Consider the following 24,363-nt stretch of genomic DNA (forward strand, 5'->3'; position numbering starts at 1 on the left):
ACGTAGTATTAGTGGTTCTATACCCAATGTTGTGTATCTATCAGCCATACACTCCCTTTACTAATTATATATATATATATATATATATATATATATTAGATAAATGTTTTATTTATATATCATATCCTTAGATATTAAAAATGTAAAATTAAAAACTTATAATTATAACCAATAATTATTATGTTTTATGATGAAAACATATATAAAGTCATAATTTAATAGCAACTAAAAAAATCAAAAAAATACTTTCTTAAAAATATATAAATTTAATGAATTATTTTTCATAATTAAATCATTAAACTAATTATTTTCTATAATTATAAAATGTAGAAACTTACTTTCCATAATTAGTCACTATATTTAAATTTTATTAAATTAAAAATTAAATTTAAAAAAGGTTATAAAAGGTAAATTAGAGATATATATTTCGTTATGGGCATGTTTCTTTTGGGCTATTCAATCCGTGACTAGCCCCAATGGGCTTCCTCCTCTAGCCCGTTTACTCTTGTAGTATTGTTGACAAATCTCTCGTGTTGTCTTCACATTGGGGCTATGCATTTCGATCAATACATGGATGATGGATCAATAACGAAGTAACTCAGAGTTTCCTTCTATATAGAATAACCACAATAGTTTTTATTTATGTCATTAAACAAATTTAATTTAGCATTAAATATATTTAATACTTAAGATTATATCATTCAGTTTTAAATCAATTATATTTGCAAGAAATTCAAATAAATCTTAAGCTCATCAAACACACCTAAAAGTCTAGTTGCTATAACCTTTTTGATAAATTAAGGTAGTATTTGTTTAGTCTCTTAATTAAAAAATCCTGACTTAACTGAAAATAATTAATTAATGAAGTTATCAAAAGTATTTGTTGGATTACTCACTAATAGATCATGGTACTTTTACAGTTTTATAACTTTAACCTTAATTTTTTTTTTTTTTTTTTTGTCATATATATATTTTTTTTTCAAATTTTTCCATATTAATATTTTTATACGCCAATTTATTCTATTTTATTTTATTTTTTATCAATTTGGGGTTTAAGTTTAACCCCTAAACTTTCGTTAACTTCTTTGTTCTCAAATCCATAAATCTATGTCTTTTGCTTACATAGTAAGACATCGTTAATATAGCAACAAAATAATGTCTGTCCTTTGATATAGTAAGCAACGCCCTTTCTTTGTAAACAAATCAGCAACTAATACTATCACTTTTTTTTTAATTAGCCGGCCTAACACACAACCAATGAACACCTGTACAACTTAAGTAATCCCGCGTATATAAATAATAATCAAAAAATTATTAACAACTTTGATTTGATTCTGATTGACCTCTGTTTTCTTTCCAACAAATACTTTACTCTCTTCTGAGTTGTGACCTGCTTCTCCTTCAAATCAACACAACATGAATGATTTGCTCAGTGTAACTACTTCTATTCTTCACCTTTACTTTTATGTTGTTTATCTATCTAATTAAACTTTGTGATTTTCTTGATCAATTCGTTCTTTGTTTCTTTTTATTTTGTTTTTTCGATTTTAATAGATACGGTGTTAAATTTTATTGCTTGCGATTTAATTATGAATTTACAAAAAAAAACAAGAAGAAAGAAACTGCTCAGGGTCGACTTCCGCTAGTTTTGAGCCCCAATGTGGAGGTTAAGAGTAGGCAAGTAGAGAGCCTGCTTCCATTTTCTACCTATCCATTTTCTACCTAAATGGTAGAAAAGGCCCTCCAACCTTAATATGAATAACCATCCTAAGGTGGTGTAGTGATAATTTGTTCTGAAGATCACTATGTAGGAGCACCCAGAAAAAAATTTGTTGGTTATTTTATATGAAAATATATTTTTATATATTTGAATTCGCTAGAGTCATGAGCTTTTTTTCCGGGTTGGTCCTGGGTACCCTCATAACTGGCCCATCTTAGGCAGAAAAACCAGTGAGCCCTAGATAGCCTTAAGAAGATCCCTTCCCTTTTTCTATATGATCAGTTATTAGTATGGATTACGAATTAGGTGGTATATGACTATAACTGAAGTGGGCTATTTTCGTATTGTAATCATTCATAATTCCGTATTGTAGGAATCATTTGCAGCTGATGCCAGGGAGCATCCTGCTCGAGATATGGATGTTCAAATGAGTACTCGACTTCCCAGAAATAATTCTGACATGGGAATGGAAGCATTTAACAAGCAGGTATACTTTTATTAAATTCTTTAGTATCTTTAGTTTAATTGTTGAGCCGACCTACATGCAGCCCAACATGGATGTGCCGCTGATGTCTTAGTTTTCTTCGTTAATTTGAAATGATATTATTGTTCCTTCTTTGTGTACATTCTTTTTGATTTTTGGTAATTGTCATTTGTTTTTTCAAATATAGATACAAGAGATTGAGAAACAAGTGGATAAGGTATCAGAGTTATTGAAAAAACTCAAGGTATGGAAAACAAAAGGTTTCAACTGCCACAAGAAATGAAAATGTTGCCGTCTTCATAAGATGGATGAAGTGAACTTATGAAATTTTGTTTATTGACCTATCTCAACAAATGCTTTCTCAGGATTCCAATGAGGAGTCAAAGTCCGTGACAAAGGCATCTGCAATGAAAGGTTTATTTTTGATAAGTCTAATGATGTTGATCTTAAGATATTTTATCATAAATATTTGCATGATTTCAGCTATTAGAAAGCGAATGGAAAAAGACGTTGATGAAGTGGGAAAGATTGCGCGTAATGTTAAAGCGAAAATACAAGCAGTCTGTAAAGAGGTATTGCCCTTTTCATGTCATCTATTTTTGGGTGTTTGAATTTTCATTTTTGAGTTGATTATCTATTATCGGAACCATCAGTCATTTTATATCCAAATAATCACCTTCAGTTTTTGATTATTCAAATAATCATCACAGGCCACATACAAAATGATTGTGTACGATTAAAGCTAAATTACAATATATGCAGTGCACCCCCTTATTTTGATATATATTAATGTTATAGATACTTTTATTTTATTTTATAAACCATCATATACCTTTTTTAACTGATTTGAGATTTTTACAACTTTGAAATTATTTCAAAATTCAAAAACAAGATCAACAGAACAATTTTCACTACAGCCCGTGTACTACAACCGATTAGATGATTATTATAACAACAATCCTGTTAACATATGCAAAGTGTTATTATGTATTTTTATCGTCTACTTAACAATGCCCACAGAACATAGCCCACCGACAAAAACCTGGATGTGGGGCCGGCACTGGTGTTGATCGCTCTAGAACAAATATGACAAAGTAAGTTTAGTTATCATTTTTGTATATTAGTTTAGAATTTCATATCATTACAATGCTCACGACCTGAGTTCGTGAGCTAGTATTAGCTACTTAATTTTTGCGATAGACTTGAATCTCCAATCTCCGAGCTTAAAGTTTTTTTTTAAATATCTTTTGGCTGGTTTTTTCTAAAATTCAGTGCTTTGACAAAGAGGTTTCGGGACTTAATGACTGAGTTTCAGGTAATTAATATTTGTGCCTCTACTTAATTTTTTAGTTAAAGCTCACCGATTTGATAAAAAACTATTTTTTAATTTGTCTCCTTCAGACATTAAGACACAAGATTGATGATGAATACCGTGAGGTTGTGGAAAGAAGAGTCATTACAGGTTTGTTGATAAAAGTCAAACATGCTAATAGAGTTGCTATGTTTGCATCTTTAATGTTTATCTTGGACTCGATGACTTTGACTGACCATATGGCGTTGCTGTGATTTCTGGTGTTTAAATTCGAAAAATTGAGCAGTCACTGGAACAAGACCCGATGAAGAGGTGATGCTGATTTTTGACACAACTATAGTATTTTATATAGTATGCTTCTTGTCTAAGTTAGGATAACAAAGTGATTATTGTACTACAGACGATCAACAACCTTATAGAAACTGGAAATAGCGAGCAGATTTTCCAGAATGCAATGAAAGAAATGGGCCGAGGACAGGTATGTAGAGGCCAAACTAAACCAGAACCTGGTATCTAAAACAATTTAGCCGAAAAGTGAGCCTACATAATCTGGTTTAGTCAAAAGGTGGACTTCAAACCCAAAAAATAACACTCGTCTTTTTAGCTTTAAATTTTATTATAATAGCACAGTTTTAAGTTATAAAAAAGACCCTTTTCAGTAGTAGTCGCCAAACCCACCCAAGAGGCGGTTTAATCGTAAAATCTTTAACCGTGAGCCAGCTCTTAAAAGTTTCTAGTTTTGTTGGATCAGCCTTATATTATTAGGAGCATAAAGAAGAATCGGGGACTTTTTGATACTACTATTTTCACATTTTTCTTGTTTATTCACTAAAGGTTCTAAATACATTGGAAGAAATTCAAGAAAGGCATGATGCTGTGAGGGAAATAGAAAAAAAGCTTCTTGACCTACATCAGGTAATTTTAAGAAATGACTTTTAAATTGGATTGTTGATTTAGAATGGGCTTGCCATGTGCACTGGTTGTTTTTATCTGAAAAAAGACTTGTTGGTGTCCCCAGATATACTTAGATATGGCGGTTCTTGTTGATGCTCAAGGAGACTTGTTGGATAATATCGAAAGCCAGGTACGTATTCACTTTGTAAGATTCATTTCTTAATACATTAATAGGCACGTCCGCAGTCATCATGAATGGTTGACTCAAATCATACAACATAAGTTGCACATTTCTCCTGATTTGTCAATTTAAGTTTGAAAAGGCGCCTAAACACCATTGTATGCAAAATGTTATTCCCATATATGCAAGTGACTTCTGCATCTTGCACTGTGCAACATATGATGTGCCTAACTCTTGATTTGTTTGCCAAAAAACAGCAAATTCAAAGCAATGCTGGTGTAATACAATTATGTTTGTAACTTATATATCAACACGCTACATGAAAACGGACATAATTTTTTTTAATAATAATTACTATTATCAAATCAAAATCAGTAATGCTATAGTTACTTAAAATATGTACTCGAAAACTTGTTCCATCAGACCCCGAAAAAGGCTCAAATGATTCCTTCAAGGAATAATGCTATATTAATCTGTACATAACCTCTTAGTGATACTTCAATGATAACTTATTTTGGTCAAAAGCTGTACATTTTTCGGACGTCTCAGGCTCTAGTGAAGAGCTTGAACTTATGTGTGTATGCATTGCCTTTGTGTTGATGGGATGCATGGATTCAGGTAACGAATACAGTGGATCATGTCCAATCAGGGACAAGTGCACTACAGACTGCAAAGAAACTACAAAAGAACAGTCGAAAATGCATGTGCTTTGCGATTATTTTGCTATTAATTATAATTGCCATAGTTGTGGTTGCTGTTATTCAGCCATGGAAGAGTGGCAAGTGAGATTAAAACACTTTTATCAGAGTCTTGAGGGTGCAACTTTTTTTAGTTACATGCTTTTTCAACTTTAGTCTTTAGGGGTGTTTTCTTTATAGGGTGGCTTTTATATGTATAAAAATATAATATAATCTGTGTTTATAATTTGCTAGTTGCTATAGTTTTAAAATTTTTTTGTTTTTCAGCTAGTTAGGCAACGGGTGTCGGTAGATGTTAAGTGTGTGTGTGTCAAAGTTACTTGTGGGATCATTGGAACATTTTATCTATATTTATCTTTGAATTCTTATGTTAATCGATGTATAAATATAGTTACAAAACTCATGTTAAAGTAATAGGATTTGTGATCTTTTGAAAACATGTATAAAAGTTGAAAACAAAGATGAATCTTAACCTTAAGGATCAACCAAAATCAATGATCAATATTCCAAAATCAATGATCAATATTCCCATAACCAACACCACTGTTGTTTTTCTCCACCACCATTGGTTTTCCTACTACCATCGCCGTTATCATTTTCTGATATGATACAGTATGGGTTTTATTACTCCCTTCGTCCCATTAATTTTGTCTACTTTGAGATTTTCAAAGTCAAACTTTACAAACTTTGACCATTAATGTTTCTATTTGTGTTATATAATAGTTGATGAAAATTATACTAATGAAACACACATCTAAAACACAATCATTTCATATAATTTTCATTAAATATTATATAACACAAATAAAAATATTTATGGTCAAAGTCCGTAAAATTTGACTTTGAAAATTTATAAGTGGACAAAATTAGTGGGACGGAGGGAGTATTTAAAAGTATTCATAAAGACGAGAATGGGAGATAATGGAGGTGATCTCGGTAATGGTGTGATCGGTGATCGTGGTGATCTACATTACGGCTCCTTCTATAGAGATAGTGATCAGAATTGGAAGTCTTGGTGGAGGTGGGTACAGTTGTTGGAGAGAGGGGGAGAGAGAGGGAGGGAGGGTGGAGTTACCTTTTAAGGGTTGTCAAACCCGAGTGAAAAGCCGGCCCTATACGGACTAACCCGTAAAACCCGCGACCCGTAGAAGCACCAAAGCGTGAACCGTGACCCGACCTAACCTCTCAGGCGAGTCGGTTCTGGGAGGGTTTCGGTTCGGGTCGCGATTTGAAGGGAAAACTTTTGTTCTTTCACGTGTCAAAAACCGGCGTGCTCAACCCTGTCCGACCCGAAAACCGGAAGTGCACGAAAATGTGAATCAATGATCAATATTCCCATAACCAACACCACTATTGTTTTTCTCCGCCACCACGTTTTTCCCACTACCCTCGCCGTTGATGATAACAGTATGGGTTTTATTATTTAAAAGTATTCATAAAGACGAGAATGAGACATAATGGAGGTGATCTCGGTAATGGTGTGATCGGTGATCATGGTGATCTACATTATTGCTCCTTCTATAGAGATAGTGATCAGAATTGGAAGTCTTGGTGGTGGTGGGTACAGTTGTTGGAGAGAGGGGGGAGAGAGAGAAGGAGCATGGAGTTACCTTTTAAGGGTTGTCAAACCCGGGTGAAAAGCCGGCCCTATACGACCTAACCCGTAAAACCCGCGACCCGTAGAAGCACCAAAGCGTGAACCGTGATCTGGCATGTTAACCTCTCAGGCGGGTCGGTTCTGGGCGGGTTTCGGTTCGGGTCGCGGTTTTAAGTGAAGACTTTTGTTCTTTCACGTGTCAAAAACCGGCGTGCTCAACCCTGTCTGACCCGAAAACCGGAAATGCACGAAAATGTGATCTGTGATCCGACTCATTACCCTCTTGGACGGGTCAAAAACGGGTTACGATTTTTCGGGTCAATTACACAGTTAAAATGGCTAAAAAGGGAGATAGCTAAGGTCAATTTTAACCATTTGTTGAAGTGATTTAATGGTTTAAAATGTATAGTTTTCAACTTAAAATGGCTTTTAAATGTATTATATATATAGAATTATTATTATTTTTTCTATAGTATTATGATTTCAGTTATCGTGCGAGAAAGTTTGTATAAACGACTCTCAATTGAAACAAATTTAACATCGTTACTTCTCTAGTTGATTATTGCCAAGTTAAGCATCTATGCAGACAATTATTATTATTATTGTTATTATTAATATTATTATAAATGGTAAGTTATATGAATACTTAGTGTGTAATTTAAGGCAAGTATAAAATATTAAAACCTTTTTAATAATCCACTTTTATAAATATAAAGAATTGAGATCTGAAAAATACCTCATAGTCAAAAACGTTATCAATTGGCCGCTTGACCGCGTTGACCAATTATATTGACAATTGATACATTACTTCAAATGTATTTCATCATTATTTTCCTAGTCTTTTTCTTAACTAAACTTTTTCAAAATGTGTACACCTGTATATCATAATTTCATAAGAAAATTTCTCGGATTGTCCCTGTGGTTTACCCTAAACATCATGTTTCGTCTTTTAGTTTTTAAAATGACACTGGTAATCCTTTATAGTTGGATAAGGTTCTGATCCAGTCCTTTAGTTTAACGTCTGTTTACTAGGCTCCGTTTTCTCCCTCACGTGCTTCCCACATGAGGGTATTTACATCTTTTTCCTCTATAAAGGACTAAACTTGACAATTTTCTAGAAATCCTTTTCCTCAACCTTTCACCATTATGTTCATAGAAACATACAAATACCACCAGAAAAAGAAAAACAAAAAACCCTTTTTCCTTCTTACTCCTACATACAAATAAAAAACCCTGTATCTTTATTAAAAAAAGGTTAACCATCTTCTTCCATATACATATACATATCTATACATATATATCGGTCAAACCCTAATTACAAAACCTTTGCACTATCTATCTATCATCGTCATCATCTTAATCTTAATCTATATATACATATACAAATCTATATATATGTATATATATACACACAAATAAGTTTTCAGATCCCAACAAAAACTTATGAAAAAAATTAGACACCTAGAGTAATTTCCGACAATACTTAACTGCCGCAATTTCCGGCCAGATTCCGGCCAATGTTCGCTGGATCATTCTCAAATCCTTAGGCGGTGGGCGGTGGGGTATACTATCTAAAAATCCAGCGACCATCTTCAGCTGTGGTGTTGTCACCGTTGCTGGGCTGCTCAGTCATCACCGGAAATCAGGAAGGTTTTGTTATTTTTATTTATTTATTTTTGAACAGCTTTATTTTTATTATTTATTATCATTATGAAATCGAAAGGAGGTTGAAATGAATAAATAGAATCTTGAAATAGAGGATTAGTGAGGATGGTGGACTCGTGGTGGCATTGGTTGTGGTTTAATATATTTATTTTTTTATCTTATAATTATTGTTGTAATTGTAATCAACGAGGTTCTCAAATTTGTTTTGTTTTCATTTTGATTTTGATTACAAATTTTGTTAGTGTTAGTTGATTGTGAGATGTGAATAGTGATGATAGTGGTAGAGGGTCAGGAGAATATGTAGAAGAAGATAAGATGTAGATATTGATGATATGAACAAGAAGGAAGGAATAAAAGGAATAATATCAAGTTTAGTTCTTTAAGAATGAAAAAGACATAAATACCCTCACGTGGGAAGCAAGTGAGAAAGAAAACGGAGACCAATAAACGGACGTTAACTTAAAGGACTGAATCAGAACCTTATCCACCTATAAAGGATTACCAGTGTCATTTTGAAAACTAAAGGACGAAACGTGATGTTTAGGGTAAACCACAAGGACGATCTGAAAATTTTTCTCTAATTTCATCGGTGAATTAAAATAACCAACCAACGCACCAACTCGTTTATCAATTCAATTTGAACTTTCTTAGTTTAAATTGAACAATTGTATTTGATTTTATAATTTCGTACTAGATTATAGAAACTCAGTGCTAATGATACCACAACTGACCATGCACAACGGATGAGGCCAATTGACAAATTATCAAGTGTTACAAATATGCTAATAATTTTTACTCGTATCGATTAATCTAACTATGGAATACCATTTTTTCTTTTCTTTTTTGTCGTTCTCAATACACTTACCTGTATCAAGTCATGTTTGATGCATATTTTTATGACACTAACAGTAACAACTTAATAGGAGGATAGATAAATTTGACTAGCATGTTATTTGCATTATATAACTGTGAATAGTTTATCGAATGTTGAATTTCTAATTCAGACATTAAAATTTTCCGAGGCCGGCGATTGGTAGTGGCCGGTGGTATAAAGAACGAATAATATTACAATATCGTTCTTATAATATTATTGACCCATTTATTCATTTACATAATGTGGAAAAAAATATATATTCTTTTACATATAATTTGTCTTATATGTAACTAACTTACTTGTAATATCATTTTTATATAAAATATAAAAACATAAAAACATATCTATACTCCCTTATAAAACATATTGAACATCTATTTTAGGAAATTAAGCATTTTTTTCAGTATTCCCATAATACCTTTACACCCTTACTTATACATAAAACTCTTATATACTCTCTTTTCCTCATTTTTTCTAATCATTACACGCTCTTATCAACCTTCTATCACCCTCCGTGCCGCCCTATTTCTCCACCGTCTCCCTTTTATGTTGCCCTCTCCTTCTAACCGCCGCAACGCGCGGGCACTATGCTCGTAAAAACAAAAGAGTGTTTAACGTAGCATATTTTCAAGCTTATTTAAGTTAGATTTATGTTTGATACGCCTTATTTATAAAAGCCTTATTTATATGGTTTATTTTTGGACTTATGAACTTATTTTGTACTAGATTATGTCCCGTGCGATGCACGGTTAATGTAATGTATATTAAGTTGATTACAATTATAATAATTTAAGTAATATTAATTTAAAACAATGATTAACATATATACATCAAGAGTATAAGTTTATTTAGGTTAATAATCTTTATATCCTTAATCTCGATGCAATGCATGTTAATGTATACATTACATCAAATTGATTACAAATATAAGATTTTAAGTAATATTACTTGAAAACAATGATCACCACAACAAAAATGTCATTTGTTCACATTTATTTATAAGAAGTGTAAATTTTTTAAAAATTTGTTCACACTTGAAAATGTTTAAAAGGCATTCATATTTAAAAGTGTGGAAAAATTTGAAAAATAATAACTTTTTCACACTTATATATGTAGGAAAAAAAAGTTCACACTTCCAAGTGTGTAAAACTATATCAATTGTTCACACTTAAAAGTGTAAGGATTAATTGGTAGCACAAAATTTCTTCACACAAGAAAGGTGTGAAGAAATTAGGTGTTACATTTTGACTTTCACACTTTTAAGTGTGAATATGTTTGACATTTGTTCAAACTTTTAGGTGTGAATTTTTTCTTTTCACACATATAAGTGTGAAAAAATTATAATTTTCTAAATTTTTTCATACTTTTACATGTGTATACTTTTTAAACATTTTTAAATGTGAATTTATTAAGAAATTTCTTCACATTTGTTCAAAGGAAATGTCAATAAGTGAAATTTTTGTTGTAGTGCGATTAACATATATACGTCAAAAGTATTAATAAATGTTATATAATAATAATAATAATAATTAAAAGGACTTTTAATGATATTATACTTTTATTATACATGTAAAATCTGAAAGGATCATATATAAAGTAGAATAAAGAAAAAAAATATGAAGGTGAAGATAGGAATAAAATAAGATATAAAAAGAAATATAAAAAATATATATGTGTGAATTGATAAAGTACACGTCTAATTTGACATTGATAATATCATTGGATAGTAAAAACTAGATAAAGTTATCAATATAATCTAGTTTATATTATATTAAAGTAAATTATTTTTTACGTACAAAAACAATTAAATATAAAAGGAAAATAGAAAGTGATAAGTTACAAAGATTGATAATTATATTATCAATGTCTTTTAAGTACTTTTAATATTCACTAAATATCTATCGTAGTTTGCAAAATATTAATAAATATTAAGTTAGATCAAGCGATTTGTGCATAATATTTAAAGTTAGAGGTCATGAGTTCTAATCTTACATTTGACTTTTCAATTTCCTATTTTATAATTGATAAAAAAAAATGTCCACGTAAACAAATTATGACGTGACAAATGAAGTGCTAAATATCCTCTCTTAATTATATAGAGAGATTGCTAAGTCATGATAATTTTCTAGGTCCAAAAATAAGCTATCACCAAAAATATAATTCTCTTAATACTATAAAAACTTAACATTTTTAATCGATTTGTTTTTTCTCATCATCCTTTCTCTTAACTTTTCAATGTCTTAATCTATAATTAATCAGACAAAAATCACCTAACGATCCGAGTTTTATAAACATTGGTTTAGTTATAAGGTGTGCACATTAATTTACTTCTAACCTTCATAGGACGTTTGGTTCCATAATGAATGACAATTTGCTGGAATTGAGTCAAGATTTTTCTATGTTAACCTTATAATAATTAAAAAAAAAAAAATGAAAAAGAAATTCAAGTTCAATATTCCTAATAAATACTAAAAGCCACAACATTTTTTTCAAAAGGTACAACACACACTTTACTACTTTAAAAACTTTGGTACAATTCTTTTTATGTATTATTTTGGTACAACTATGTGAACATAAACTTTTGATGTATTCTTTTTACCTATTTTGTTGCAAGCATTTACAAAGTTTATTATTTCTATGTAAGTTTTAAGACATTATCTTAATATATACTATAATACAGTTGAACTAATAATTTATTAACTAATCATATCACTCAATTTCATCAAATTTGACTTTTGATAATATCATCATTTAAATAAACTACAAATTAAAAATCTCGATGATCATTATCTAAATATATTATTATATTGTTATTTATATTAATTTATAGAAAAAGTCTCATTAATTTATATTTTTTTGTTTTTTATCAATAATTTACACTTTTTAGCCCTGAATACTTAATCTATATATATTTTTAGCCATCAACTTGAGAGAATTCTTTAAAATTTGCAATCATTTAATTAATTAAAAAAAGTTCAACATATGAAATGTTGTCTACAAAAATTTATTTTAAAACCTAATAACTTATTAACAAATATTATATTAGATTTTTATAAATTATAAATATTAATATTTAGTTTAATATTTGATATAAACATAAATTAAACTCTAGATGCATATCCTAAACATAATAACAGATGAAGATATATAACATCATCATTTTAAACACAATAAGAATTTCAAATCAAAAGTACTAATTGTTATCAAAGAATATAGAAACAATTCTAACTGTAATCAAATTATTATAGGACATGTGCATGAAAATAAACTTATGCGTGTTTTGGGTCCGCATCATGATTAAATATATATACTTGAATGTAAAGTACAGAATCACAAGTATGTTTATATTTTAATTCTTAAATATTTTTTATAATAATATCACATTATGAGTACAACTGGTTTCAAAATATTCTATAATAGAGAAATTATTATATATAACATGTGCCTTGTGGAATGACTACGACTAACATATCAATCAATATGTCTAGACTAATAATGACAGTGACGAACCTATGATTATTATACTACAACTTGCAAAATATAACACTTAAAACGTATTTCTACAAAATTATAATTTATGACTTAAATGTATAAAAATTTAATATTGATAATATCCTAAATCCCGTGTCCAATGTTAGACACATGTCTAAAATCTAATAATCATGGATAAAATGAAGCAGGATATGCTACGTTAACGATAATGAATAACTTACTTAATATCCGCAACAATGTGATACCAATAATTGGGGAAATTTGCAATTTTGTATGTATATTTGGGCAAATTTACAATTACGAGTGATTTTTTAACAGCAAGATACAAATTTTAATGCACCCAATTAGTTTTTACTGACATTCTTAAGAGCTGTCACTAACAAAACCCTATGCTAAATTGCAACTCGGAGATTTCTGTTTTAGTGTTTTATGTTGTTGACCTTCAGTAGATCATCCATTTCCTTATCAATGTCATAATGCATCATTGGTACTTTGGTATTAGTCCCATACTCCCAGTTGTGTAAAATGTAAATCATCTATATACATACATTTCTAACAGAACTTTACATCAATTGCATAGCTATTTAGTCTTTTTTATATCTTTTTTGTTTTTTTAACATTCAAAAACTTTATTGATATTAAGAAGACCTAGCGAGATACTAGGAGTTCAACCGGTATAATCACTTGTACTACTTTATACACAAATAGTTATCATATATATATGTAAGTTTAATTTAGATCTTCTTATAAACAATCAATGGCCGGGTTTGGTATGATGATATAATAGTAGGTTGTTTAATTGTTGTTTCAATGGTCTCGTAGGTTGCAAATGCAGTGGATCACGTAAACATGGGTACAGACGCCCTCACGACAGCCAGGAGCTTACAAAAGAGATCCAGAAAATGCATGATGATCGCCATCATCTTGCTCCTTGTCATAGCTGCAGTAATCATTCTTTCGATCCTCAAGCCATGGAAGAAGAACTAATTACCTATCGATAACTCGGTACAAAAACCTAAACGAAACTAATAGACATACTATACATTTTACTAGCTAGCTGGAATAATTAATTTATTCATTTTCCTAGTATATATCTATACAGAGACCAACTTTTCTATTTCTCAAAGATTGTAGAAATATTAATTGGCTCTTCTTATTATATACTTTCGTTCATATATACAATAACGTGATACAATTAATACGAAGAGTTTGCATTCGTCAATACTAATTATTCATTTATTTGTAAGAGAGTGTTCACGGTATAAAGTGTAAATGTGACTTCGCCTTCACAGTTTATGTACAATATGAGTTTTGCTAAACAAAACCTCACTATATATATTTATCATAAACTGTATGGGTGGACATTTGATAATATATGTACAATAATTTTATACAATGTATATAATTGATTTCGTATGATGATTTATCCATTATAAGTTATATCTTTGTATTTTCCAAAAATTTTGGTTACTTAGTAACCAAATTCACATAATCAGACTTTTATAACTTTTTCTTATCCCATATTTCCCTTACTAATTATTTCGCTTTATCATTATTTATTCATTTCGTTCTTAAAGCTTGGCATTTGTTAACAATTTATGTCACGTAACGTAACATAAAAGTATTTTCAGAATCTTACCATATTTGCGGTGTTCCACATTTCTAATTCAATGAAATCGTATAAAATTTCTTACTATGTTGTATCTTTCAAATAGATTATTATATTGTATTCTATTCAAAATTTCCATATAAACTAGATAAAAGCAGGATTAAGATCCTCTGATCCAAAATTACATATAAAGTTGGATCAACTTTATTCATTAGATTAAACTTAAAGATAATGATAAATCAACTTAATTGATGTACCTAAAGATATGATTAATAATAAGAGGATGAAATTTGGAAGATTCAAGATGTAAGATTAAAAAAGAGAATTAATTGAATACACATGTCAGAGTTTTAAAGTTTTAGGTTGAGTTTTAGACATATATTTAGGTATATATATCATTTTTCTAAACTTAATATCAAAATTAAAGTTTAATGTTTAAATTTTTAGTATATCCACATTTAAAAAGGAAAATGATAAATTTCTTAAAAAATAGCTTAAAAATCCTTTTAAAAATTATAAGAAGATAACATGTGTTATTCATTAATTCTATATTCTAATCTTGCCCATTAATTTTTCCACATGTTATTATTCCGTTATTAGAAGGATTTTTAGTATATTTAGTTAAATCGTTCACTTAAAAAGTTCTCAATTCAAAAAGAATATTTTCCATGTTTCAAAACAAAAAAGGAACACAAAAAGTCAAAAAACTGGTTGATCAAAGCCCCGAACCGGGCCAAATATAAAGTTGGTCCCAAATATGAATGTAAGCGTTTTTGAAAAAATGCAGAAATACAAGAAACAGAGGAATGTCTGATACTGATATAGTAAGTTTGCTTACTGTAAGCAACCATCACCATTTCTTTCTTTTTAACAAAGACGTACGTATTAACAACAACAACTAAGATACCACTCACATTGCAACAATTAAAACTTTACTTTCCTTCCGAGTTGCTTCTTCTGATCAACTACATCAATAAAAGACAAAACGTTTTGAGGCCCGATCTAAAACGCTGATTTCACCGCCAAATATACACAGACCGTTACTTGGGTCGTTTTCCTCAGCGCCGGATACAAGCGGTAACCCTTTCGTTATGTCTTTTTTATTTATCTATGTTATGTTTATACATAATTGTATCATTATTATTTTTAATCTTGCTGGTGGAATGAATGTTAGGTATTATCGTGTGTAAATTTGTAATTGATTTCTAAGTTTATGTATGTATGTATGTATGTCGATAGTGGTATTTTCAGCTGTAATGTGATTTTGGTATGATAATCACTTTGTATATATCCAGTTTTAACATATCTCCAAATGTCCTAAAAGATGATAACTATAAAAAATCAACAAATAAGGCTTGGATCAAGTGGTTAACACTAGACACCGTTCATGGTCTCATGGGTTTGATCCTTACTACTTGCAAGGCCCCGGAGGTCCTTTTCTACATTAGGTAGATACTCAAACCTCTCTACTTTAGGTAGGGCCATAGGGGTAAGGCTGTCTACATCTCAACCTCCCTATACACCGTCGAAGACGGTATTAAGACCCATAACCCGTGGAAGACGGTATTGGGAGTTTACTTTACTTTACAGGATTGCAAAAATCATATGTGGCTAAGGAACAGAATGAGAATCTGATATAAAACCCAAACTTTCTGATGGTTTCATTAAACTTAAAAGGATCTTTTAAATAGGAGATTACAAACAAGCATGAAAGAGTGAAGACTACTAACCTCCACTAAAAGTGTCCAACCATTAGCGCATGATAATCGGCCAACCAAGGACCATTTCATATTATTAAAACAGACATAAAGGGCTAGAGATAAACGTTCATGGACTGAACTGCAGGGGTTGCACCGTGCAGACTAGGCCCAGTTATGATCTCAATCCTCTTGTGTTCCCATAAAAACTTCGTAATTTGGAAATGGAAGTGACGATGTTTGTGTATGTTTTACTTCATTAGTTCATAATTTTTTCCTTTTTTTTTGAATGTCGTGCTTATCGTATATAACTATATAAGTAATACCCGTGATAAGGTGTAGTGGTAAGATGTCTTGACGGTGGGTCGCTAGGTAAATAGCTTAGGCAGAAAAACCAACCAGCCCTTGATTTTTTTTTTTAAATGATCAGTATGAATTGAAAATGTGTAGCAATTTTGAAATTAGTCTTTGGCCTTTTAATATTCTTTTCTTGTGTATATAGTGGTTTTTGAGAATTAGTCTCTAGTCTTTTGGTCCTCTTGTCTTGTGTAGTTCATGTCATTTAATTATATGCTAATTACATTAATAATATAGGGATATTTTCACTCTGTTTTTTTTGTGTTACATGTTCTGAATCCGGGGCATGTTAATACACATCAAATCCAGATTGTATCCATTTGTTAGTTTTAGCGATCAAATCATAGCCTACCTTGTGAACTTTCTGTCCTACTTGCTCGTAATTGTATATGTTCAAACGATTTTGAATATTTTGTAAATGTACATAGTAGTCATTCAAAATTCTTCACTCTAGGAATCTTTTGAGTGACGCCAGAGAGCATCTTGCTAAAGATAAGGGTATTCAGATGACTATTCCACTTCCAAAAAGCAATTCCAACATGGAAGCGTTTAACAAGAAGGTATACTTTTGTTAAATCCATTGGTATATTTAGTTTGATTGTTAAAATATAAGTAGGCCTACGTTAAGCCCAGACACACATGTGCCTCGATGTCTCAGTTTTATCGCTTATCTGAAATGATACATTGTTCCTTCCGGTATACATTCTTTTCCTTTTTGGTAATTATCTTTTGTTTCTTCAATTTTAGATAAGAAAGATTGAGGAACAAATGGATAAGCTATCAGAATTATTGAAAAACCTCAAGGTATGAAATAGAAGATTTTTTTTTGTTGCTTTCTGCTTTCTTCATAAGATGGATGACTAAGCTTATAAGATGTTGTTTATTGACATATATCGACAATTGCTTTATCAGGATTCCAACGAGGAGTCAAGATTCGTGACAAAGGCATCTGCTATGAAAGGTCTGCTTTTGATCATTGTAATGATATTGATATTAAGACATTTTTTTGACAAACGATTACTTGCTTTCAGCTATTGGAGAACGAATGGAGAAAGACATTGATCAAGTGGGGAAGATTGCACGTGATGTTAAAGCAAAAATAGAAGCAATCTGTAAAGAGGTATTGCTCTGTTCATATCATTTATTTTAGGGTGTTTGAATTTGCATTTTCAATAGATTATCTATTATCTATACCATCAGTCTTTTTATACGCGAATAATCAGCTTCAATGATCTAATCATATAAAATGATTGTTTATGGTTAAAGTTGACTGAATATTCTTTAGGTCATTATATTGTATCATTGTTCTGATAATGAGAAGCTGTCAAAGACTTAAACACTTGATTATGAGATATTTTTACAATGATGTTATTTCAAACTTCAAAAACAAGAAGATCATCAGAACACTTCTCTCTACAACACTTATACTACAAGTCTATAACCGATTAGTGATTATGATTACAACAATCGTTTTAACATATGCAAAATATTACTATGTGTTTTTATTGTCTAACTTAAAGATGCCCACAGAACTTAGCTAACCGACAAAAACCTGGGTGTGGAGCCGGCACTGGTGTTGACCACTGTAGAACAAATATGACAAAGTAAGTTTCCTTATCATTTTTGCATAAGAATTTGTAATCTCGTATCATTACAATGCCCAACATGCTGAGTTCGTGAGCTAAGTGTTAGCTAGTTAATCTTTGCGGTGAACTTGAATTCCGACTGTAAAGTTAATTTTTATTATATATCTTCGACTCTTTTTTTTTTTTTCTAAATTTTCAGTGTTGTGACAAAGAGGTTTCTGGACATGATGACGGAGTTTCAGGTCTTGAATTACTATATGATGTGTCTCTTTCAGACATTAAGACAAAAGATCGATGATGAATACCGTGATGTTGTGGAAAAAAGAGTCATTACAGGTTTGCTGATAATTTGTTAAAAGTCAAACATGCTAATAAAGTGTCTATGTTTGAATCTTTCATCTTTATGTTGAACTCAATGATATTGACTTACCATATGGCTTTGCTGTGACTTTTGTTCTTTAAAAATCGAATAATGAGCAGTCACTGGAACCCGACCCGATGAAGAGGTGATTCTGATTTTTCACACAACTAAAGTATTTCATGTACTATGCTTGTTTTCTTCCTAACTTAAGTTGACGAAGAGATTATTTTGCCACAGATGTTCAACCATCTTATAGAAATCAGACACAGTGAGCAGATTTTCCAAAATGCAGTGAAAGAAATGGGACGAGGACAGGTATGTAGAAACTGAAACAGAACCTGGATATCCGAAACCATTGAACCGAAAACTAAACCATGATAATCTCGTTCTATTACAAGGTTGACTTTGACCTCAAAAGAAACACCCGTCTTTTTAGTTTTTAATTTACATTAGAATAGCATAGTTTCAAGTTATAAAAAACCTTGTTCAGTTGTAGTCCCTAAACCCACCTAAGAGACGACTTTATTCTAAAATCTATAACCGTAAACTAGCTCTTAAACATCTCTAGTTTTCTTGGATCAAGCATATAATGTTAGGAGTATAAAGAGGAATTGAGGAATTTTTTATCCCATTTTCATTTGTCTTGTTTGTTCATTAAGGTACTAGATACATTGGAGGAAATTCAAGAAAGACATGATGCTGTGAGGGAGATAGAAAAAAAGCTTCTTGACTTGCATCAGGTAATTGCTACAAATAGTTGATTTGGAATGGCTTGCCATGTGAACTGCGTATCTCTATCTGATAGAAGACTTGTTGATGTCACCAGATATACTTGGATATGGCGCTTTTTGTAGAGTCTCAAGGAGAGTTGTTGGCCAATATGGATAGCCCGGTATGTGTTCTGTTTGTAAAAGTGATATCTCAAAACATTAATAGGAAAATTCCTGGTCATGTTGCATGGTTGACTCAACATCATGCAGCATAAGTTGCAATTTTTTCAGTGTTTGTTAATTTTAAAAGAAGGCCTAAAGACCATTGTTTGCCAAACATTATTATCCAGTCAAAAGCAGTATTGCTATAATTACTTGAAGGTTTCACCTTAAAGTTGTTCCTTCAGATCCCCAAAAAAGGCTCAAATGATTCATGTATGGATCAAATGTGTTACGAGTTGTAGGGAGAACAAACGGCTAAAAGGTATATATGTTTACATCTCTATAGCCCGTTCAACCAATTGAACAAGAATCGTCCAGACAGTCCGATTTCTTAAAACATAGGTGGAATAATAGGGTGTGCACATCAATTTACTTCAAACCTTCCCTGTTTTTACATTATCCAGTGACTCTATAACAAAAAGAATTGGGTTGACCAACGGCTTTTTTTGGGCTTTAACCCAAAGTGCTCGGGGGGATATATCTCAGTTGGTAGAGCTCCGCTCTTCAATTGGGTTGTTACCCACTTGCTAAATTGCAATACATTTCTAACAGAACCTTGCATACACTATTTAGTCCATCTAGATCTTTCTTGTATTAATGATCAATGTGGTCTTATAACGACTTTTGTTTTTTCTCTGTGTCTCGTAGGTTACAAACGCAGTGGATCACATAAACATGGGTACAGACGCTCCCACGATAACCAGGATCTTACAAAAGAAATCAAGAAAATGCATGATCATCGCCATCTTCTTGCTCCTTGTCATAGCTGTCCTATTCATTATTTCGATTTTCAAACCATGGGAGAAGAACTAGCCTATCAACAAATCGGTACAAAATCCTCAACGAAACTAACAGACATATATGCATTTTACTAGGAATAATTGATTCAAGTGTCTATATAAAGCTCAACTATTTACTGAGGCTTGTAGAAGTATTGGCTCTTTATATATAGTTTCAAATGATGAAATATATAAGAAATCCTCGATCTATTTGATTCGAATGAAAGTTCATCGTATTACATATATCATTTAATAGTGATTTGATACAATAATTTTTGAAGAGAATGAAAAACAAGCAAACGATAACACTTGAATAACAAAAACAGAAACAGGTTGTTTCTTTAGGAGAACATATACGTACTACTTTAACATCATATCAAACCTAAGCATAAAACAGACACACAAGACATTGGTTTTTAAAACCATACTAATGTCACACTCCTGAAGAATACTCCATAATATAGTTTATGGACATTATTCACCGAATTAAAACGTAAGTACTAATGATTTATATAAGTTCACACATTTGACTTATCCATGTCGCGATGATCAACGATGATTTTCACATCCTTGATTTTGCAATCACAACGCTGCCATCGCCCATGTCTGTTGCCCCCGACCTTGTCCATGTCTCCTTGAATTGTTCCTCTGTCACTCCTGTATTAACAAAAGGAATTAGTACTTTTCTGTCATGAAAATTGTTAGTGATGACGGCTTTTTGCGACATATGGTGTGTACCAACAAACAATACAGATGATTTATGTGGATTTAGTGACAATTTTTGGTTTACCGAGAAGGGAAATGAGAGTTTATACCTTTGCCCATAGCTGCAGTTGAAGTGATACCACCTTGAACAGTCTTAAGCACCCTGTCATAATAATTAGCACCAGACCATTTCTGATGAGCCAAAGTGTCCACTCCATGTTTTCTTTCCTCTCTTTGGATCCTCTCCACATAAGCCAACATCCCCCGAGATGCGTAATCTTTTGCAAACGTATCGGTGATCAAGGCATCGGCATGGAAACCCGCAAGAGTTATGAATTGCCACACATATCCCAACTTTGCTATTCTTGGGATAAATTCCATCATTTGGACATCAGTCATTCCCGAGGCGTCCCAGTTGAAAGAAGGGGATAGATTGTATGCCAACATTGTTTCTGGCTGCATAGTCTTGACGCCCTGTGCAAATTTTGTGCACTCGACCATGTCAGGGCTTGCGGTCTCCATCCATATGACATCGGCATGGTTAGCAAACGCCCATCCACGTACTATAGCTGCCTCTACCGAGCCTTTAAAGCGGTAAAACCCTTCTCTGGTTCTTGGCAAGTCCCAATCCCAGAAAAAGTTGGTTAGGCCTAGCCGCGCAACAACCTCTCGTGCATCCCAGTTTGACAAACACTTCTCGTAGCTTGAACAATTCATCCATTCATTTAGTTTTCTTCTCTTTTCAGTTTCTGAAACGTTCATCGCTCCAATTGCATCCACAACGGCATCAGAAAACGTCTTCAAATGCGCCATTCCTAGCCAGCTGTCCTCGAGTGCTTGTAGCTCGGGCCCACTTTTCCCAGCTGCCATTGCCTCGGATAGGAGTGTAGCTAACCCTTTACCTTTGAGATTCGGATTAGTCACACCAAGAATGAACTGATGGTCCCTAGTATCAATATTAGATTGGATCAAGGTGGCCCCCACTGCATCGGTACGAGCAACCAACACCGTCTCTGTTCCCATGACGTCAAATTGAAGCCGAGCAGCTACAAGTCTGTTGATGTGTTCGCTAACCGCCACCAAAACCTTTCCTGCCATGTGACCGCATTTTTTGGTCACAGAGGACTGATCCTCAATGTGGACCCCAGCGGCACCACGTTCCACAAACAACTTACAAAGCTTAACCGTGGCAGTAGCACCACCAAAACCGGTGTCACCATCGGCTATTATGGGCTTCAAGTAGTCAATGTAAGGGGTTCGGGCTCGCTCCTCTTGACTCATGCTCATTCGGGCCTCCCTTTGTTTTCGGTCATGGTACTGTTGGGCAAAGAATAAGTGCTCGACTTTATTGGGAACGGTGTCATAAGGGTAGTCAGCAAGATCCGGGCCCGGCTCGTTGGTTGAAGTGTGAGTAGATGAGCATTGCCATCCAGACACGTAAATCGTGTCAAGATGTTTAGCCATCATGGTGACCTGGACAGGGTCCAGGGCACCAAAAGTTCGCGAAGACGTGCCATGAGCTTGATGGTTCTTAAGAGTTCGCCAAAGCTTTTTGGCCAACTCGTTCGAACCATAGGACTGACGAAGATTTCCACGGAGCGATACGACGTCACGGGCAGAGTACGGGCGGCGTGTGTGTCTAAACCGCTCTGAGTTCCACCATGCTTGCACCTCTGCTACTTCTGCTTGAAATTTTCCTTCCTCTTCCAAAATCTGTCCATTTTATATAGTCAGAATCATTGTTACATATTTCCAGATAGATATACAAGTTGTTTCAATTAATAGAAAGCAAGAAATTTCATGGTGTGCGCTATCAAAAATCATATTTTCTTTTCTAACTACACAATCTTTTCTTAGTTTTTCACTTAATATTATATACATATTCAGAATGACCGAAATAACCCCTTAAATGTATATTAATAACATAACTTAAGTAAATACGGGATTAATTTAGTAAAAACATAACTAAAATGCTAGAGCATTATGCATGATTTTATGTTCACAACAGAAGTTTTCATTAAATCAAAGAAGTTATTATAATGATGAATTTTACTATTAAATATTTATTATTAGTATGAGTGCATAATTTCATTAAGGCCAATGGGGTTGTAGCCCCTTCACAATTTAGTTTATTATGTCTAAATTTATTTATGAGTTTACAATTTATATTATAAAGTGTAATAGAAACTTAACTTTAAACCCTCCAAATTAATTTTTTTATACTTTAGCCCCTTCAATATAATAGTTCAAATTCCATCATGATGTATGTTACGACCTCTTGGAAATAGATGTAAGTCTCAGAATAGACATTAGTTAGTCATATTTTAGTAGCTTACTAGTATTCTTAGCATGCTGTAATAATTTCTACTCTTGGTCATGATGCAAATCTCATTATATAAAGAACCTTAACTTACACAGAATATACATGCATAGATATAAAAAAAAAAGTATATATATGCTTAACCAACAACAAAAATACTTAATCTCGTTAAAAATTAAGTATGAATAAAGAAAGTTAAAAACTAAGTATGAACTAAGAAAATGAAATATAGACTACATCTACCCGAAGTTAAAAAGACTGCTTTCAGAAAAATCCGAAAGCTAAAATGTGTGTTAAGTACTCGTCGTATTATCATAATTAGAGAGGGAATGTGGAAAGAAATATACCATAGAAGGAACGGAGAAAGATGCAGCCATGGTTAGAACTTTATTTTTAATTTTGTGTTGAAATATATGAATACTATATACAGCTATAAGAAGCTCTATGACATGAGATGGGATTCCCAAGTCCTGCAATTTATAGCAATCTTTACAGGAATGGGCTGGTGCAGTGGGCGTCATAAGGATAAGAGTGGAAATAAATTTTTATATTAAAAAAAACACATAACAAATAAAATTAAAATGAACCCATGAATATCCATGTCATTTCCCTTATTTTATTTTTTCTGTTAATGAGAAATAATAATTGTACTATTTAGTTATTTCATAATTATATAGAAAAAACAAAAGACAAATTGCATGGATAGACTTCCATATTGAAGACATGATTTGGAAACTTCAAATCACAAAATTACAATTTGGAAACGTAGAATGTCAATTAGCAACTTATCTCTTGAATCATAGAGTATGTTTCATCTATTAACTACATTATTTCTCGCATAATACACAAATAAACATATATAATTAATAATATATTAATTTTTTTTATTATCGTAACAAACATAAATAAAATATGTTAAAAAATTAAGAATGTGTCATTTTTTTTTATTTCTTTTTAATTATTATAGAAACCATATATATTTGGTAATATCTTTTATTCAAATATTACAAGATAATAAAAATATAAAATTAAATACTTATATTAAATATTTATTATGCTATATGGTAAAAAATCTGTATGTAAATTGATAATTTGATAAC

At 31.9% G+C, this 24,363-nt stretch overlaps 3 protein-coding genes across 3 annotated transcripts; 2 read left to right on the top strand and 1 right to left on the bottom strand.

Annotated features, from left to right (window-relative positions):
- Positions 1-1,328: 1,328 nt before the first annotated feature.
- LOC122585037 (syntaxin-132-like) lies at positions 1,329-5,675 on the top strand. Its single transcript, XM_043757138.1, has 13 exons — positions 1,329-1,434; positions 2,094-2,207; positions 2,392-2,448; positions 2,570-2,618; positions 2,688-2,776; positions 3,225-3,298; positions 3,477-3,519; positions 3,606-3,666; positions 3,803-3,828; positions 3,917-3,994; positions 4,351-4,431; positions 4,535-4,600; positions 5,210-5,675. The coding sequence occupies exons 1-13, from the start codon at positions 1,417-1,419 to the stop codon at positions 5,375-5,377; spliced, it is 924 nt and encodes a 307-aa protein (XP_043613073.1). The 5' UTR covers positions 1,329-1,416; the 3' UTR covers positions 5,378-5,675.
- A 525-nt stretch (positions 5,676-6,200) lies between these two features.
- On the top strand, positions 6,201-20,392 carry LOC122610928 (syntaxin-132-like). Its single transcript, XM_043783908.1, has 13 exons — positions 6,201-6,310; positions 17,035-17,140; positions 17,328-17,384; positions 17,493-17,541; positions 17,612-17,700; positions 18,111-18,184; positions 18,366-18,408; positions 18,442-18,502; positions 18,647-18,672; positions 18,765-18,842; positions 19,187-19,267; positions 19,354-19,419; positions 20,108-20,392. Exons 1-13 carry the CDS (start codon positions 6,201-6,203, stop codon positions 20,270-20,272), a joined length of 1,005 nt encoding a protein of 334 aa, XP_043639843.1. The 3' UTR covers positions 20,273-20,392.
- Positions 20,393-20,459: 67 nt separating this feature from the next.
- Positions 20,460-23,737, bottom strand: LOC122584839 (isocitrate lyase). The gene is made up of 3 exons (XM_043756902.1): positions 23,611-23,737; positions 21,054-22,656; positions 20,460-20,895 (listed from the first exon to the last, which is right to left on the bottom strand). Exons 1-3 carry the CDS (start codon positions 23,638-23,640, stop codon positions 20,801-20,803), a joined length of 1,728 nt encoding a protein of 575 aa, XP_043612837.1. The 5' UTR covers positions 23,641-23,737; the 3' UTR covers positions 20,460-20,800.
- Between the last annotated feature and the right edge of the window lie 626 nt (positions 23,738-24,363).

The sequence above is a fragment of the Erigeron canadensis genome, chromosome 1, assembly GCF_010389155.1.
Source record: "Erigeron canadensis isolate Cc75 chromosome 1, C_canadensis_v1, whole genome shotgun sequence".
Taxonomy (NCBI): Eukaryota; Viridiplantae; Streptophyta; class Magnoliopsida; order Asterales; family Asteraceae; genus Erigeron; species Erigeron canadensis.